Source organism: Mus musculus, chromosome X (genome assembly GCF_000001635.26).
Source record: "Mus musculus strain C57BL/6J chromosome X, GRCm38.p6 C57BL/6J".
NCBI lineage: Eukaryota > Metazoa > Chordata > Mammalia > Rodentia > Muridae > Mus > Mus musculus.
The window spans coordinates 109,182,769-109,200,804 of NC_000086.7; the positions used below are offsets into that span (position 1 = coordinate 109,182,769).

General features: G+C 36.7%; 1 protein-coding gene and 1 long non-coding RNA gene across 2 annotated transcripts; one reads left to right on the forward strand and one right to left on the reverse strand.

Annotated features, from left to right (window-relative positions):
- Positions 1 to 3,152: 3,152 nt before the first annotated feature.
- On the reverse strand, positions 3,153 to 8,349 carry Gm34464. The gene is made up of 4 exons (XR_003953121.1): positions 8,193 to 8,349; positions 5,632 to 5,799; positions 3,882 to 3,953; positions 3,153 to 3,350 (listed from the first exon to the last, which is right to left on the reverse strand). It is a non-coding gene; the product is annotated as a predicted gene, 34464 (long non-coding RNA).
- A 5,638-nt stretch (positions 8,350 to 13,987) lies between these two features.
- Positions 13,988 to 17,677, forward strand: Gm6377 (predicted gene 6377). The gene is made up of 2 exons (NM_001037917.2): positions 13,988 to 14,118; positions 15,008 to 17,677. The coding sequence occupies exon 2, from the start codon at positions 15,047 to 15,049 to the stop codon at positions 15,956 to 15,958; it is 912 nt and encodes a 303-aa protein (NP_001033006.1). The 5' UTR covers positions 13,988 to 14,118; positions 15,008 to 15,046; the 3' UTR covers positions 15,959 to 17,677.
- The last annotated feature ends 359 nt before the right edge of the window (positions 17,678 to 18,036 follow it).

Genomic DNA, 18,036 nt, shown 5'->3' on the forward strand with positions numbered 1-18,036 from the left:
TTGCCTCACTTTGAGTTTTCTTTATTGTGTCTACTTCCCTTTTTAGGTCTAGTATGGTTTTGTTCATTTCCATCACCTGTTTGGATGTTTTTTCCTCTTTTTCTGTAAGGACTTCTACCTGTTTGATTGTGTTTTCCTGTTTTTCTTTAAGGACTTGTAACTCTTTAGCAGTGTTCTCCTGTATTTCTTTAAGTGAGTTATTAAAGTCCTTCTTGATGTCCTCTACCATCATCATGAGATATGCTTTTAAACCTGGGTCTAAGTTTTCGGGTGTGTTGGGGTGCCCTGGACTGGGTGAAGTGGGAGTGCTGGGTTCTGATGATGGTTAGTGGTCTTGTTTCCTGTTAGTAAGGTTCCTATGTTTACCTTTCGCCATCTGGTAATCTCTGGAGTTAGTTGTTATAGTTGACTCTGTTTAGAGATTGTTCTTCTGGTGATTTTGTTACCATCTATCAGCAGACCTGGGAGACAGATTCTCTCCTCTGAGTTTCAGTGCTCAGAGCACTCTCTGCTGGCAAGCTCTCTTACAGGGAAGGTGCACAGATATCTGTGTTTGGACCTCCTCCTGGCCGAAGAAGAAGGCCCAAAACAGGACCTTTCTCAGAAGCTGTGTTGCTTTGGCAGGTCAGCTTCTGTGGTGCAGACTCTCACCTGTGCAGACTAATTTCCTAAGTTCCTCGGAGTCCCGGAACCAAGATGGAGCCCCGCTGCTCCTGAGGCTGATGCCTTCTGAGCCAGGTGGACACCTATCATCTGGTCCGGACGGTGGCCGGCTGTCTGTGGCCCGCAAAGGGTGCTGCCTCAGCGGCTCTGTGCCTCCGCCTGTCCTAGAAGCTGTCCGGTTCTGTGGTGCACCTTCTTACCTGTTCAGACTAATTTCCTAAGTTCGGTGGAGTCCCGGAACCAAGATGGCACCCGCTGCTCCTGAGGCTGAGGCCTACAAAACCTCTTTTTGCAGGGTAGAGACAAGAAGTTAGGGCATGGACTTCATGGTGTGGCTAACTTCCTTTACCCAGCCTCTGTGTAAAAGTTCATAAAAGATTCTCAGTACTTGAGAGTGCCCTGTCCTAGTCTACTCATTTTCCCAACCATGAGAGGACCTTGGAAATAGTCTGTATCCAGCTTCTGAAATTGTGTCCTCATCCAAAACTCTAGTGTGTAGATTCTTTCTCTATTTTAAGAGATCACAGTTAAAGGATGCAATAGTTTCCCGTGAATTTGGAAAAAAAAAAAACCTGCCACAAATAGCAGACATTGCTTTCAGAGCTCTGAAGGCCAGAAGTTTAAAAGTACTGTGCCCCCACCAAAGTCACAGGAAAAGGAGATTCTTTGCGTGCTTTCAGCTTCTGTTGGTATAGCAGTCAGTTCAGTCTGCCTCTTTTATCCTTCTCTCTTTCTCTCTGTTTTGTCTTCTGTTTCGTGCTTATAAAGATGTTTGGAAATCAATGTTAGGATTCCCTTGGTTCATTACATTATCTTAAATATCAAAATCCTAATTTACATTTGCAAAAAACCCTTTATTCAAATAAAGCAACTTCCTAAATCTCAGAAATTATGGGATGTGTGTGTGTGTGTGTGTGTGTACATGTGTAGTGTGTGTGTGCACGCACACACAGGCGTGTATATACACATATACGGGGGGTGTCACCTTTAGATTTTTTACTGGATAGTCTCTTCTCAGTGGATCTCTGTTAGGTTGTTGCATCTGTAAAACTAGTAGAATGTTTATGCTACCCAGATTAAGAATCTTATCCACTAAGTAAGCAAAATGAGAATCCTCATTTTTCTTGGTTTGTGTATGAAACCTGAGAGAATAAATCTTAAAGAGAAAGGACTTATTTGTACATGGTATCCATTTTTTTCTAAGGGAGAAACTGATTTTTTTTTAACTATGGCCGCAATACCACTCTAATTACTGGTTGCTAGGGTCACAATTATTTCCCATCGTTCATTTCTTGAACTTCAAGATGGTTTTTATACCTCCCTGTTCACAGACAGCAGTTTAGAGCCTTGTTGGGAGTGGCCAAATCTTAGATTTAAAAAAAGGAAATAGAACACTGGCCCATAACTTGTAATGATCATCACAACCATAAACCATAGCCTTTGTGACAAACCATTCATGAATCTGAACCACAGTCTCTGTAGCAATCAGTCTCAGACTTTCAACACTTCATCATCACTATTAGCCTCCCGAAGTGTTGACCTCAAGTAGAGAAAATCAGTTATCACACAGGATTGCCTATTTTTAGTTATCCTGCTTCCAGAATCTTATAGCTGTCAATTGGCACATACCTGATATCTTTAGTTTATAAAACTTCCCATTCTTTAGCCTGCCTTTAAAAGTCTCTGCAAAATACCAGTGATGATGCCTAACTTCTAACAAGTCCTGAATAATCAGGCTTTCATTGTTCTCATTGGGTGGTATTCAATTAGTTTCTCTGGAGGCATGGGAAAATTTGAAATGTTGCATCACTGTAAAGGAGGAATGGGGCTCTGTGTGACTAACATCAGTTTCATCACCCTAGACACACAGACACTATGGCTATGTAGCAATATTTCAATGAAAGGTTGCTAGGCATCTCTCGAAAGACTTTTGAAATAACATGCAGACATCCTTTCTGTCCTTTTTACCTTTAAAAGCAGCTATCTTTCAAGATTGCCAATCTTCTAACTTCCTGGAATTTTTGCCTAAAAGAACGCTCAAGTTAGAATGGAGAGATGGCTTAGCTGTTAAGAGCACTTGCTACTCTTTTGGATGACTGGAGTCCAGGTCTTATCACCTACATGGCAGCTCACTACCATCTTTAACTTCAGTCCCAGGGGACTGAATGATCGATCTCTTTTGGCTTCTGGGGGCAATGCCCATGCATGGTACACAGATGCACATGCAGGCAAAATGCTCGTATACATAAAAAAAAAAGATGAATCTTTTTAAAGGGCTTGAACTGTAGAACATTTTATGGTTGCAGACTTCTGACTCACTGCTGCTTTCTCATCGTCTTACTGGTTGTAGTTTTTTTTTTTTTTTTTTTTTGCAACTTGCTATTTTGTAGCTTAGTTTCCTCATGCATAGATCATGAAATTGAGATGGTTAAATGAAGCTGCCATGCGTAACACTTTAGAAGGATGCCCAACACATGTTGTATAAGAAATGTTGTTTATTAACTGATGTAATTTTTAGATCTTTCACAGCAGAAAGTCTGATTCTTTGGTGTTCACAATCTTTCCATTCCTTCTTCCACAATTTTTCCAGACCCTTGAGCATATGACTTGTATTGAGCTGGGCACTGCATGGTCAGCTGTTGTCTGTACTTTGACTAGTATCTATGGCTTTCTATAATGGTCTCTATCTGATGAAGAAAGAAATGTTTTTGATAATTGGTGGGAGCTACACTTATAATCTATGGTTATAAGGGTAATATTTACAAAGCTGTTAGGAATTACTGGTTCTCACAAGCCCCCACCTCTAAATGAAGAACTAAAGACAATTAATAACTGCTGAGAGAGGAAGAATCAGACTTTCTCAGAGATGAGTTCCCTAAATAGTTATCCAATACTAAGTAAGTCATTTCTACACAAACATTTGCATACCAGCAACACTAACTAAATGGAGCCAAGCAGGTTGTATTCACATGTATGTATACAGGCAATCATAATAATATTTTGAAAAAGAAATTTCTCAGAGGAAGCTATCAAGGCAAGTAGGACTACTTGGCAATTACTGTCAGTAAAACCATTGTATCTTGTGAATTTGTTATTATTCAACAAAATGTCACATTGTAGAAAGACATGAAAAAGTGTTGGCAGATATTATTTTCAAGGGAGTCTATAATTGTAAGCCTGTTATTTGTGTTCTGAGAGAAGTACATATTAGGTTATACCTGAAACTGAAAGGAAAATGAAGCTGCATTCTGGTAGGGAGAAATCACCAAGACTGTCATGAGAACTCACACCTGAAAGATCAATAAATAATTCATTGTCACCAGATGGCAGGATATATGACCTGAAAGTGTGGGAAAATGGCAAGAAAATGCAAAACTGATGCATTTAGGAAGCTACAAAGAACAGAGTAGAGATCTCAAGGGAAAGGTACTTAAAACGTGGGAGAAAATGATCTATAACTATTCGTTTCCAAAAATGTGTATGGAATTTCTATTTGACCTATATTTCTGAGATATTACTATGCTTTAGCATCACCAGAAGCATCTTAACTAAATTCTTAGATCTTTATTTCAACATAAAAAATGCAAGAATGGATTTAGCAACTGAATATTCAGTAACACTCTAGATAATTTTAGGGAATATGACTTTTCCACATCATATAATTTCAAACTTTCTGTTTCAGATTGTTAAATTTAAATAAACATACCTTTTACAAAAGTCTACAGAGTGATTTCTGTATTTAATTTCATGAAACATTGCAATCATTAGGTATGTAAACCTATGTTAAATATAGTGACAGACATTTAAAAAGAAGCTAACTGAAAATTGTACTAGAAGACTATTTATGACCATACTTACTAGTGAATTTTTAAAAGTTTCATGTTGGTGGATGCTAGTACATTTTTTTTCTTGTAAGGTATTCATGGTTAGAGTTGAAAAGATGACGTAGAAGTTAAGAGTGGTTTCTTGCCTTTTAGAGGGCACAATTTTCATTCCCAGAGCCCATGCTGGCCAGCTGTGAGATGCCTGTAACTATAGGGAACCTGACACCCTCTCCTGATTTATGTAGGCTCCCACATGTGTGTGTTAGCACAGCCCTCCACCTAGTACACATGCACACACACACACACTCACACACACACACACAGGAACAGACACACACACACACAGGGAGAAAGAGAGAGAGAGACAGAAACAGAGACAGAGACAGAGAGATAATAAAAGCAAAATTTTAGAATGTTTACAGTTTAAGAAATAATTTTAACTAACCATTGGAACAGTAGGAGCCCATTAGTTTTGATAGCTACTTTAATGGAGTGGTTCTTTTATGGCTACGATCAAATGGTGAATTTATCTTTTATCATAAATGTTCACTTACTCAATCTTCAGGAACTTCAGAATTTCCTTGTTCTCCTTGGCATCATGGAAATATATGAAATTCTAAAACTAAAAGTATAGTTAACCAATTCTGACCATTCTCAATTACTAGCTAAATTTAAGCATGGAGTGCTAATTATTTTGCTGAGAATTTTACAAACCTCTGGTAACTAAGATGAATAATTTTCTCAGATTACCAGTTATTCTATATTATAATACCCAAGTATCCCTCACCACGAAGTGACAATCTTTTTTAGGATTAAATGCTCATTTTCTTGTTGTCGGAAACACAAGTTAGTCTGTTGATGAGTAAACCTGACTTTAATACTCCATACCTTAGGGGCTGGGGAGATGGCTCAGGGGTTAAAAGCATCCACTGACCTTCCAGAGGTCATGAGTTAAATTCCCAGCAACCACATGGTGGTTCACAACCATTTGTAATTGGATCTGATGCCCTCTTCTGGTTTGTCAGTGACAGTGTACTCATATACATAAAATAAATAAATAAATACTCCACACATTGATTTTTTTTTAACCCACATATATGACTTTAAGGTACGAAATACAATTAAGAAGAACAGTTATGCTTACACCACAATATTCTTGTTCATTGACTATCTGAGGTGGATTAGCCTTGGGAGAGGCAACCTTAATACACATTTCTTCCAGCACTTTGGTGCTGACAGCTATGTTCATTAACTCATACTTAATTTTGTAAGTGTCTACAACTCTCGTAGCTTCACTCTGTCTGTGTCTTACCTAGATAGAAAAAAGAGATGGCAAGTTATTCAATTTACCGTAATACTTTTATGTATTCTATTATTACCTATTCATTAAGTTATGAAAGAGGAACAGCCATTATTGGTGGCAGGCATTGGTGAAAAACTATGCAATTTTGTTGTTAGACTACACATATGTATATATTATATGTAGTTTATATATCATATGTATTATGATATATGACACATATATATTATGCAAACGTATAATTTAAAAATTTTGGAACTGAACAGAACCACAATTTTTTTCAAAAAGTTGTGTGGCAATCTAAGAAATATATATGTTTGTACAATCATGCATAAAAAAATTAGAAAGATGGCCAAAGTGAACAATTCCAAGGCATTAGACCTTGCTTTGAAAAGCAAACAACCTGTATGTATATATATATACAATATATTATATATATGTATATGAGGGAAACAATAATAAGACATTAATCAGAAATATATATATATATACATATATATATATATATATGAGGGAAAGCAATAATAAGACATTAATCATAAAATAGAATGAAAGATTAAATACTTCATGAAATTAAGATATAAAAAATGAATGATTAATTTGTGTTGTGCTCTTGAACTGTCAAATTTGTATCTTATATTAACAGACTATATCTAGTGTTTAACTGTCTTTTAAAACACACAATGGTTCAAGTACAATTGTATCAGCTTGGTTTTTAAACTTATTTTATAACTGAAAATTGAATAACTATAAGAAATAATAGTAAAATTGAGGTTTCTTTGTTTTCATGTGATAATCTTGAGTAATTTTGTCAAACAACACTTTTGATACTAGAATGTGATAACAATTTGACAAGCCCCATCCCCAACTTATTGAAGTGGGATTTCTGTAAAATGCATGCCAGTAAGATTTTTGTTTGATGTTCAAAAGATGTAACCCAGTTATACTTCAAAAATGCTTGTCTGCATGCAAAGGACAGCAGAGAAATTTCTAAAATTCCAAAATTCAGTGTTTCTACCTTCTCATTAAGTTTTTAAAATTGCACAATATGTTTCATGAGACTTGAGTCATCTTTGCATAGTATTTTTCTAAAGCTTTCCAGACAAACCCATTAAGAGAACAGTTACATAGATCAGTGATATTCAGTTTGTGATTCACAGACTGGCAGCCTCATCATCACTCCCGCCTCAATTCGACAGTAGTAGAAATGCTGAGGGTAGTACCCGGAAAGATCTGTTCTAGCATCCCTGCCCAATGACTATTATGCAACAGTTGGAGTGCCAAAGATCAGCAGTTTAGTGTTGCATTCTTTGTGGTTCTTAGTTGAAATCGTTCCTTGTTTTAGGCTGTTATGCCCAATAGCATATAAGTCACATGTTTGTTTGCTGATATTTTAAAACTAGAGAAATATGTTATAATTTACTTTCTTTAAAACCACTTCTTATTTTTATGCAAAATACTAATCTAATTGACCAGGTTTTATATAAAAACAATCTCCTTTTCCTAGGCTGAGGTCAAATCGCATTCTTCCCTTCATCTATAGTGTGTGATGTGTAGCAAGGATGTGATGACTGCTTGGCAGCCATTTATTTGTTGTCGTGAAAGTGGAACTCTGAAGTGTAAAAATTCTAGTCCTTCAGTCTTTGAGTACAGTGCATGATGGCTTTTAAAGACAGCATGATAAAAATATATGTAACATACCAACATTTATGATTACATTTTGTAATGACACTTTGAATACTTTATGTTAAATGTACACAGTAAAATTAATCTCACTTTTTTCTATTTTAAATGACTAGTAATAAATTTTAAATTACTCAGGTAGCTCTCATTATGCTTCTATAGGGCAGTGCTGTTCTGTAATACTTACTAGATATTGCTCAAAATACTTAATCATTTCGTGTAAGAAATATGTGATCTATGAAAATATAACAACTTATTAGAAATAAAGTTGGCCCTTTCATGAATTGTTTGGTCTTCTCTGGGGATTTGAGCTATATGCATACTGTGTTTGTTTGTTTGTTTCTCTCCCATCCTAAATGGAGTTCACTATTTCTTGTACACTTGAAATATGGACAAAAATATTGGATTCCTTAAGGTAGTTAAGTTCAAAATACCAGAAACTTCTAATATCAGTAAATTCTTAGAGCACAAGAGGAGTAAGGGAGTTAACAGCCATTTTGGTAGGTCCTTGCAAATCCCGCTTCCACCCAAGATGATAAAATAAAGTAGAATAAAAAAATATTTAGAAAGGCAGAAAAGGCGTGATAATCTTAACAAAATCTTGAAGTCCCCAACTATGGTATTTTTACTCTAACCCCCTCCTGTTGCCTTCCTCCAACTGAGACACTTCCTACTCATCTCCCTGGAGACTGTCATGCTGGCATAGTAAATTATAATATTACTCATTGTTTTCCGTCTGCAGTTGCTCTTCAAATGTATTGGGTCCAACAATTTACTGCTGTCTTCCGGTCAGCTTTCTTTCTGGTTACCAGCTTTCTGAAGTCTGAACATGGAGCCAAGCTAAACTTTGCTTTCTCTCTGAGGGTTGCTAAGGGCCTGCACTCAGGATTGGCTAAGGAGCAAGTGCTCCTTTGTGACGCAGGCTGGTGTCCATTCTGAGAAAAACTGGTGCCTGGTGACCAGAGGGCAGGAAGCCCCACCCACCTGCCCTCAAAGGAAGAGAGATTGTGCTCCCTAGAGTAATACCCACTAGCTAACACCTCTCTTTTTTGCCCATCTGCCAAGTTCTGGGGTCGAAACAGGAAAAACTAACACACTCTACATTTCTGCTCTTTCCCCTTCTGTTTAGAAAGGGAGGACAGCTACATATTTTGCTGGCCATTCCTGCCTCCCCTGGCACAGAGAGAGGAAGAAAATCCATTAAAAATACAGTGTGGCTTGTGAAGAAAAGAGACAAATAAACCCGAGTTGCCTTAGTTTGTAAGGTCAGTACAAACAGATCCAGGCAGGATATGACCAACATAGCAACATTTCCCCAAGTCTTGACACAGGAAAGTTCTCTTTTCCTCTCTCCCACTGGGCTCCCTTGTTGAAACGTGCTTTGCAGTGTGCCCTTTCCTTCTTGAGGTCAAGCTTGCAATGTGGGCAGTGTGAGCCTCTGTAGCTCCTGATGCTTCCTCTTCTCCCCTCACTCCGCCCTCTACTCGCTGTGTAAAATGTCTGCTTCTTCTTCCTTATATTCATAGTTCACTTTTTAGTGTACATTTTCTAGCTACAACTTTTTTAAGATTAAAAAAATATTTTAATTAATATATCTGTACCTGCATAAGATGATGTATGTACTAATCATGTTATCTGTGCCTGTCTGAAGGTAGGAGTACAGGCCCAAGAGGCCTGGAGTTATAGGCAACCAGTTGGGAGCCACCTGACATTAACGTTGGGATTTGAACTCTGGTCATCTTGAAGACCAGTACACACTGTTAAACAGGGATCTGTCCAGACACAAGTATAAGTTATTGCTATATTTGTACATTGAGGAGGAGTTTGCCAAAAGTGGGTCTATAATGGAAGTTAAGTTCTTCTTTATAGTATCCTAATTATTTTCAATGACACAATACTGTATGTATTGCATGGCTCTACCCACTAATAAGAATGGATTTGTGGCTGAAGATGCAGCTCACTTGGTAGAGTGCTCACCTAGTGTTTTGGAAGTCCTGGATTCATGCCTAGCACCACGTATAGTAGGGGTAGTGGTACATAACTGTAATGCCAGCACCCAAAAGAAATGGAATCAGGAAGATCAGAAGATTTAGGGCACATGCATAGCGAGTTACTGCTAGCCTGGGATACATGAGGCATGAGTCTTGAAGGAGAAATAGAGGGGGAGGAGAAGGAGGAGGGAGAGGGGGAAGGGAGGGGAGGGAGGAGAGGAAAAGAGAGAGAGAGAGAGAGAGAGAGAGAGAGAGAGAGAGAGAGAGAGAAAGAAAGAGAGAGAGAGAGAGACTGTGCAAATGAATTTGGTGAAATTGCAGTCTTGTTTAATGTTAAAGTGAGGATGATAGTGTGTGGCTTCATTGTAGGTTGCTCATTAAAACAGTATGATGAGTAATAGCTGTTAGACTCTGCGTATTGCTAGGAATCACATCATTAGGTAAGACAGTATTTGTCTTCATGGAGCTGAGAATTCATAAGATAAAATCAAACCAACTATGTGCATTCAGGCAGGAATCCTGGAATGACAGAGATTAACAAACTTGAGGCATGTTTAATAATGGGAAAATATGTGAATAAAGTATTTTTTATTTCTTGTGGGTTTTTTCATTGATTATTTTATTTATTTACATTTCAAATTTTGTCTCCCTTCTCGGTCTCCTCTCCATAAACCTCCCTATCCCATCCCCACTCCCTTTGCCTCTGAGAGGGTACTCCTCCTCTCACCCATCCACTCGCTCCTCTTCGCTGGGGTCACAAGTCTCTACAGGACCAAGGGCCTTCCCTCCCATTGATGCCATATAATGGAGTCTTATGCTACATATGTAACAGGAGCCATGGACCTACACATGTGTACTCTTTGGTTGGTGGTTTAGTCCCTGGGAGCTCTGAGGGATCCGGTTAGTTGATATTGTTGTTCTTCCTATGGGGTTGCAATTCCCTTCAGCTCCTTCAGTCCTTCCCCTAACTAACTCTTCCATTGGGGTCCTGTGTCTCAGTTCAATGGTTGTCTGTGAGTATCTGTATCTGTTTTAGTCAGGCTCTGGCAGAGCATCCCAGAAGAAAGCTATATCAGGCTCCTGTCAGCAAGTACTTCTTGGTATCAGCAATAGTGTCAGGGTTTGGTGTAGGAAGATGGGTTGGATCCCAAGGTAGTGGAGTCTCTGGATGGCCTTTCCTTCAGTGTCTGGTGCATTTTTTTCCCTGGGTTTCCTTTAGAAAGGAACAGAGAATAAAGCATTTTAAAGGAGAAGAGAAAGTCAAGAATGCCACATTTGAGATAGCATCAGGAAAAGCCAGTAATGTGTAGGCTGAAAATGTGTTTAACAACGATATTTACCTGAGATGAAAACAGTATAAGTGCGTATTTATTGGAATGAATATCAGGGACACAGGTGATGAGTTCACTGCAGAGATCACAGGGCATGGGAATATTTGTGAATCTTATAGCAGCTGAGAGGGAAGTTCTAGGTCTGATCTCAAGGGGTGTTAGTACAAGTGCTATTATGAGATACAGAGGTGGGTTTCCTACTGTCTCTTTAGTAGTAGATTTTACAGAATAAAATCAGTTTTTGAGACTTGCCATTTTGGTTCAGTTACCACAGGTCGGTAAAAGTTAGGCTCTACATGTTTGCATAAAACATCATGAGTCACTGATACTGAGCTCCAGGTAGATGGCAGAGGTATTAAAACATGACTGCTGACTTTTTTGTCTTTGCTATTAAGTAAGCTGGTTATTGGAGATTTAGGAGCACATAAAAAATTAAAAAATGGAAATTGGGGTAAATGCATGAAATCACATATGGTTTGATATTGGATTTTGATTTTTAATACTTCCAAGGCTTTTTACTATTGTAAAAAATGCAGGTAATTATAGCTTGAAGATTTGCTGTGATGGTTAAATAAAAAAACTTACTTGTGGTATTTTATTTTGAGGTACACAATTATATACTGTATATATTCTTATTAATATATGGGTAAGCAGAAGGCTTTGAAGACTTTAGGTTTGTATGAAAGGAAGAACAACTAGTATGACAAACGTGTATATGGAGGCAAGGTTAGAATCAGCTATTATAATCCAAGTATGGAAAGGGAATGCTAGTTTTGAAAGGCAGACATTTTAAGGACAGGGTGTTGTTGGTACAACTTGGAGCACTGAAATGTAGTGATGAAGGAAAACTACATGGAATATAACCAATGATGAAATCTAAGATAGGAGGGATTTGAAATTTCTATTTTCTTTTAATATTCTTTTGTGGTAGTATTGATAAAATATATTTTATAGGTTTTTTTATTACCTTCTAGTGAAATGTTGACATATTTCTTCAATTCACTGGATACTCTTATAATACAATACTTCTTTTTTTTTGTTTTTTACCTTTTTTTAGTGCAGAATTCTTTTTTAATTTTATAACATTTTTATTAGATATTTTCTTTACATACATTTCAAATGCTATCCCGGAAGTCCCCTATACCCTCCCCTCGCCCTGCTCCCCTACCCACCCACTCCCACTTCTTGGCCCTGGCATTCTCCTGTACTGGGGCATATAAAGTTTGCAATACCAAGGGGCCTCTCTTCTCAGTAATGGCCGACTAGGCCATCTTCTGCTACATATGCAGCTAGAGACACGAGCTCTGGGGGTACTGGTTAGTTCATATTGTTGTTCCACCTATAAGGTTGCGGACCCTGTCAGCTCCTTGGGTACTTTCTCTAGCTCCTCCATTGGGGGCCCTGTGTTCCATCTTATAGATGACTGTGAGCATCCACTTCTGTATTTGCCAGGCACTGGCATAGCCTCACAAGAGACAGCTATATCAGGGTCCGTTCAGCAAAATCTTGCTGGCATATACAGTACTTCTAAGAGGAGAATTATTATTATTATTATTATTATTATTATTATTATTATTACTATTATTACTATTATTGTTGTTGTTGTTGTTGTTTTGTTTTTCGAGACAGGGTTTCTCTGTATGGTCCTGGCTATCCTGGAACTTACTCTGTAGAACAGGCAGACCTCGAACTCAGAAATCCACCTGCCTCTGCCTCCCAAGTGCTGAGATTAAAGGCGTGTGCCACCACGCCCGGCGAGAATTATTTTAACTGCCTAGAAGGAGTCCTTCATTTTGTCCCGAGCTTGGGGAGCTATCTGGACATGATGGCTTGTCATACCTTAATAGTAGTGATTTCCAACATCTCCTTACACTTCTCTGAAATTGAACAATCCTAACTTCTTTCTGTGTCTGGTTTTTCTCATAAGGAAAAACAGTATCTCTTTCTTGGAATTTTAGGAAGATCAAATTGCTCTGTGTGAGATATTCTGAATAGTGTTTGACACATGTAATACACTATACATAATTGATGGTGGAATCAAACTGTGTATATTCTCTTACAGAATACATACTTTACACATATACATAACATACGTTGCAGTGCCTAAGGACATGGACTCTTAGTCCAACTGTCTGCTCAAACATCTACTTCTATTAGTTACTAGTATTGTGACTGTAAAAAACATACATTCCTTTTCTTTTCCTTTGTTTTCTCTGTAAAATGAATAATCGTGTGTTTCTTAAATAATCTACATGACAATTTATAATGCTTGTCATATAGCCAAATGTGTTGTTGACACATGCCTATAATCTCAGCTCTTGGGAGGCAGAGGCAGGAAGATTGTCATGAGGTTAAGGCCATTCTAGTCTCCATAACATATTCTAGGTCAACCAGTGCTACATTGTGAGACTGAGTTGTAAACAGAAAATAAAATAAAGGAATAACAAATTCACTATCATAAAATCATTAGAAATGTTCCATTTGTTCAGAGACCATCGTGGAAGAGGGCATGAAAAGATTATAAAATCTAAAAGTCAGGAAGTAGCAGAGGAAAACAGTATCCTCTGGACAGGACATGACCACTGCACACATGAACTCACAGCAGCTGTGAGTACCTGTGTAAGACCTGTACAGTGTCAAGCTAGTCAAGTTTTGAACGTGGAGGGCAGAGTGGCTAATAACCTCACACCCCATAACTGAAGATCTATTGACAGTCAGTGGCTTCTGAGAAGGAGAGAAAGGTGTAATCCTTGAAAGAATTAATAAAATATGTTTAAATAAATGTTTAATTTAGTATTTCATTTCATAAATGTATGAATTAGTAAATATTTTTAAAGGAAGGTTTTCATATTTCCTGTCATGGGCGTATCAAAATTTATTCAATCAGTTTCTTTTTTGATGCTGATTTAGTTTGTTTAAAATTACTCCTTTTTACAGAAGATGTTGAGGCTCTTCCACCTCTGTCCTACTTAAAAGTGAAAATAACCCTGTGTCTGTCTCTGTCTCTATGTATATTAAGAACTCTACTACTGTTAACATTTTCCCACCCATTTTCATTGGGAACTTGAAGAAACACTTTCAAGATCCTCTTTTGGTACATGGTCATTACCGTACCTCACATGTGACCAGCCCACATCATTTTCCTATTAGGTTTGCAGTCCTGGGGTAATAACGGAAAGCAGAACCAATTTACGTGATTAAAGCTGTCATCCTTTGTAAGATGTAAGCAGACGCTGAGAAGCAAACCAGACAGAAAGGTCTTTCTGAGTTTGGACTGTTGGCATCTCAGAGGAGCAAATCTTTAGGTATCCTGATCTTTGGAAAACGTAAGTCTAAACTCTTAGTTTTATTTGTGTTTCATTTTCTTCTCAAATTCTTTCAAATAATAACATAGATAGGTTTCATGTAAACATATGTAATATATAACATAGACTTATGAGACGAAATCTTTATCTTGAATGAGGGCAACTGACCTTTTTCATTCTTATAGAGTTGATGTTTAATTTTGCTATGTAAGAGGCAGGTTTTGCCAGTTAGCCCAGGCTGACCTTGAATTTAAGATACTTTTGCCTCAGCCTGCTGAGTTCTGGGATTGCAGGTGTGAAGCATTATGCCTGACTTTTTACATAGATTTTACAGTGAAATTAGAAACTCTTAGGCTTGTATTAATAAATGATGTAAAAGCATGAAATAGCAAATAAGGAAGGGAGCTTTGTGTCCAAAAGAAGAAAAAGGAAAAAATTAAAAATAATGGAGAAGGAAAAAGCAGAGACCTACATTATAGGAAAAATATAGATAGCTATGATTATAGTTTAGTTCAGAAATTTTCCATAGGTATAAGTTTTATTTTAAGTGCCCTTTTAGACAGTAAAAGGCAAGGCATTTTTATTAATTTCTAAATAAATACTAAAAAAACCCAGCTCAATATAATGTTAAACATCTCTCTGATTTTGCAGTTTTTAAACATTTGCATGGATGCTATGCAATATTCTCACAATAGTTCAATGAAAATGGAAGGGGTATTATTATAATTTAACTGTTGAGAAAATTGAGAGCCAGAAATAAGTAAATTCTTCAGGGTTAAACAGTGATAAAAAGGAATCAAAGAATTTCTAGTTTTATCCTTTGCCTCTTAAGCAACAGTTCTTCCCTAGAACATGGTTCATGTCAGAGAAAAAAATATTACATTGCTTAATTAGTTATTTTATATTTTAGGAGTACAGTTCACTCATATTTTATAACTTGTCTAAGAAAATGCTTGGAGAAGCCTTCCTAACTAAATTCCTCTACAAAGAACAGAGACATGCAAAACTTTACAAACCACTAAGATGTAAGAAGACATCAAATGACAAAAAGGAAAATTGGGAAAATAAGCTTTTAGATACACCGGACAATTCACTTTCCCCTTTAAAGACTGGAAGCCAAGAGAAAGTTATAGAAGGAAGTGTAACTGAACAAGACAATGATTCATCTCAAATCAAATCTATGGATGAGCTACCTGTTGCAAAATGCAAATGTACACCTCTTCCAGGAAATGTATCTGTTGCATTGCCCATTCCAAAGAGGGGACAGGAGGAAACACAACTGGATTTATATCGATCTTGGTCATGTACAAGTATTTGCCAGAATTATCCTGACCTACAGATAGGAGGTGACCACATTAGAAACATGTATGATTCTGGTTGCTTTGTGGAACACACATATGATGATGTTTGTAATGGTCCTCTTTTACTTTCAGTGGATATACCATTGGGCCACTCTCCTAAAATGGAGCCTCTAGAGAAAACGTCTACCTCAAAATTATTCAATGGTGATGAAATTCGAGAAAAAAGCATGCTATTACATAAGCAACCCCTCTCTAATTCTATGCTTAATAATTATATTGAAAGAAAGGTGGATGAACTCTACAAACAGTTTTTGGAAGAAAATCTTACCAGGTGCCTCTCTATAACCAACCTCATGACTTCTAGCATACTGATGAATAATGTCAATCAAATTAGCCTTCAAATCTCTCAGGAGCAGAACATAGAGGCATCCAAAGCCCGAGAAGCCCTTCTCCACTCTTTAGCACTATGCAATCTTCGTAATGTTTCCCACAGAAACAGTACTGAATTAAGTACTCCTAACTTACAAATATCAAACCAAGCTAGTCGGGAATTTGTATGACATCTATAATGGTAATCACCTAAAGACTGTCTATGTCAAATAAGAAACTACAGTAACAATTGCGTTCTCGTGCTTTTTAGGTCTCATAAAGTTTCCTTTGTGGTGGTGTTAATTTTGTGAAATTATTTTGGTTCATCTGAATTCTTGTAGGATATAAGTACAATAAATATGATTAATGACCATTTATGTTTTATTTCTGTTTTGACACCTTTAGTAGTTTTCACATATGCTCTGTCTGTACATATTGTCACTAAGATTTGTTAACCACAAAAGCAGTACAAGGAAGGAACTGTATTAAAACAATTTTAGAGGCATATGATCGGTGTTTGAATAACCTTCCTCTTATTTATGGTACACAAAACCATTTACACTGACAAATAGAATACCCTGGGAGAATTTGTTTTGCATGTGTATATTCTATTTTTGTGTGTAGATTCGAAGAGCCTATAGCAAAATAATACAATTTATCTGACATTTGTAAGAGACGTTGGTGGAAAGATTAAGGAAAATGGAGAATTTAGTTGGTTCCATTTGAATTAAACTTCATTTTATTTTAAACTCTACTGGCACAAGGATTAACACTTTTATATTACTGTGTTATTCCTTGTTGTTTTTAAATCTGAGAGGAAGGAAGGTGCACAGGTTGAGTACTGAAGTATATAGCAAACTGTCAACTACTTCTGAGATTCTCTTGGCAATGTTTTACACTATTCAGATTCTCTACAATCAAGATCTTGACATAAGATAAAAGAAAATGTGTAAAATTTGAAACTGAAACTAAATTAACTAATTCTCCTTTTAAAATGTTATATTCTATTGCCAAATTGGAAACAAAATCTCATGGCTAACAGCTCACATTTCTCCTATGAATAGTGAAATGATCATTACACATTATTGCTTGTAAATAGATTGCTATGGGCTTCTGTTATAAACTTCCTTTTAATGTGTAATATGTTAATAACTTTATGTATTAATAATCTCCTCAAATAAGTGCTTTGTTCCTTATTAAATTCTACAGAATGAACCAGCTCAATGTCTTCATAGCTAGTGATTTTTAAATCAAATATTTTCATCCAGTCCTGTAGCTTGAACTCCTTAGAATACCTTGCTTTTCTCTCCTTCACTACTAGTCATCATCTGCCATATTTGTCCAATCAATTTCAATCATTCAGATATTTGATTCTGAAAAGACAATGGGCAACAATTTTGGAAAACTGAGTTACTGTTATGTATAGACTGAAAATACTGTGTATATTGGCTATTGTTTTGTCTGATTTTAATATTTCAATGCAGATTATTCACACGAAATATATTTGATTTAAGTTTGTACTTTTAAAAATTGAATGAAATATATGTAGACAGCATTCTTGTGGGTAATTTTCTTAGGCACAGTAATGTGTATTAATATTTATTTATGTTGCAAATATACCCAAAGTGTTGAGATTATATAGTACTATATAAAACTATAATGTTTAGCTAATATCATATTTTTGCTAATGTCAAATTTAATACTGCATTTATAGCTTCAGATTAAAAAATTCCACTTTCCTATGCTTACTTTCCCATTTCATCAAAATACCTATTATATGCTGATAGTCACATGATTAACATGGCCTAAAATTAATACAATAAATAAAGATGCTATAATTTGTGTGATGCTTTATTGTGACCTCATACCGGCTTACTTCTGTATTTGAATAAAATATTCATATATAAATGTGATTTTGCATAATTTGGATTTAAATAGTCTTCATATTATTTTTCATTAGGGGTATCCCATGTATGACAACACTCTCCATTTAGGATTATTAATTTCTGTCTCACTATTCCAGGTGTAGAAAACATTAGTGTTTTTATAGAATTTGGCAGTATTAGTGATTCAGCACATGGGGGATGATCATCATGTTTCTTGATAGGGAATAACTTTATAAAATTACAAAATATTTCTCCTGGACTGTCTGGTTGGGCCTCAATGGGAGAGGATGCACTTAGTCCTGCTGGGACTGGATGTTCCATGGTGGGGTGGTACTCATGGGTGAGCTTCCCCTTCTCTGAGGAGAAGGGGAGGAGGTGATGGG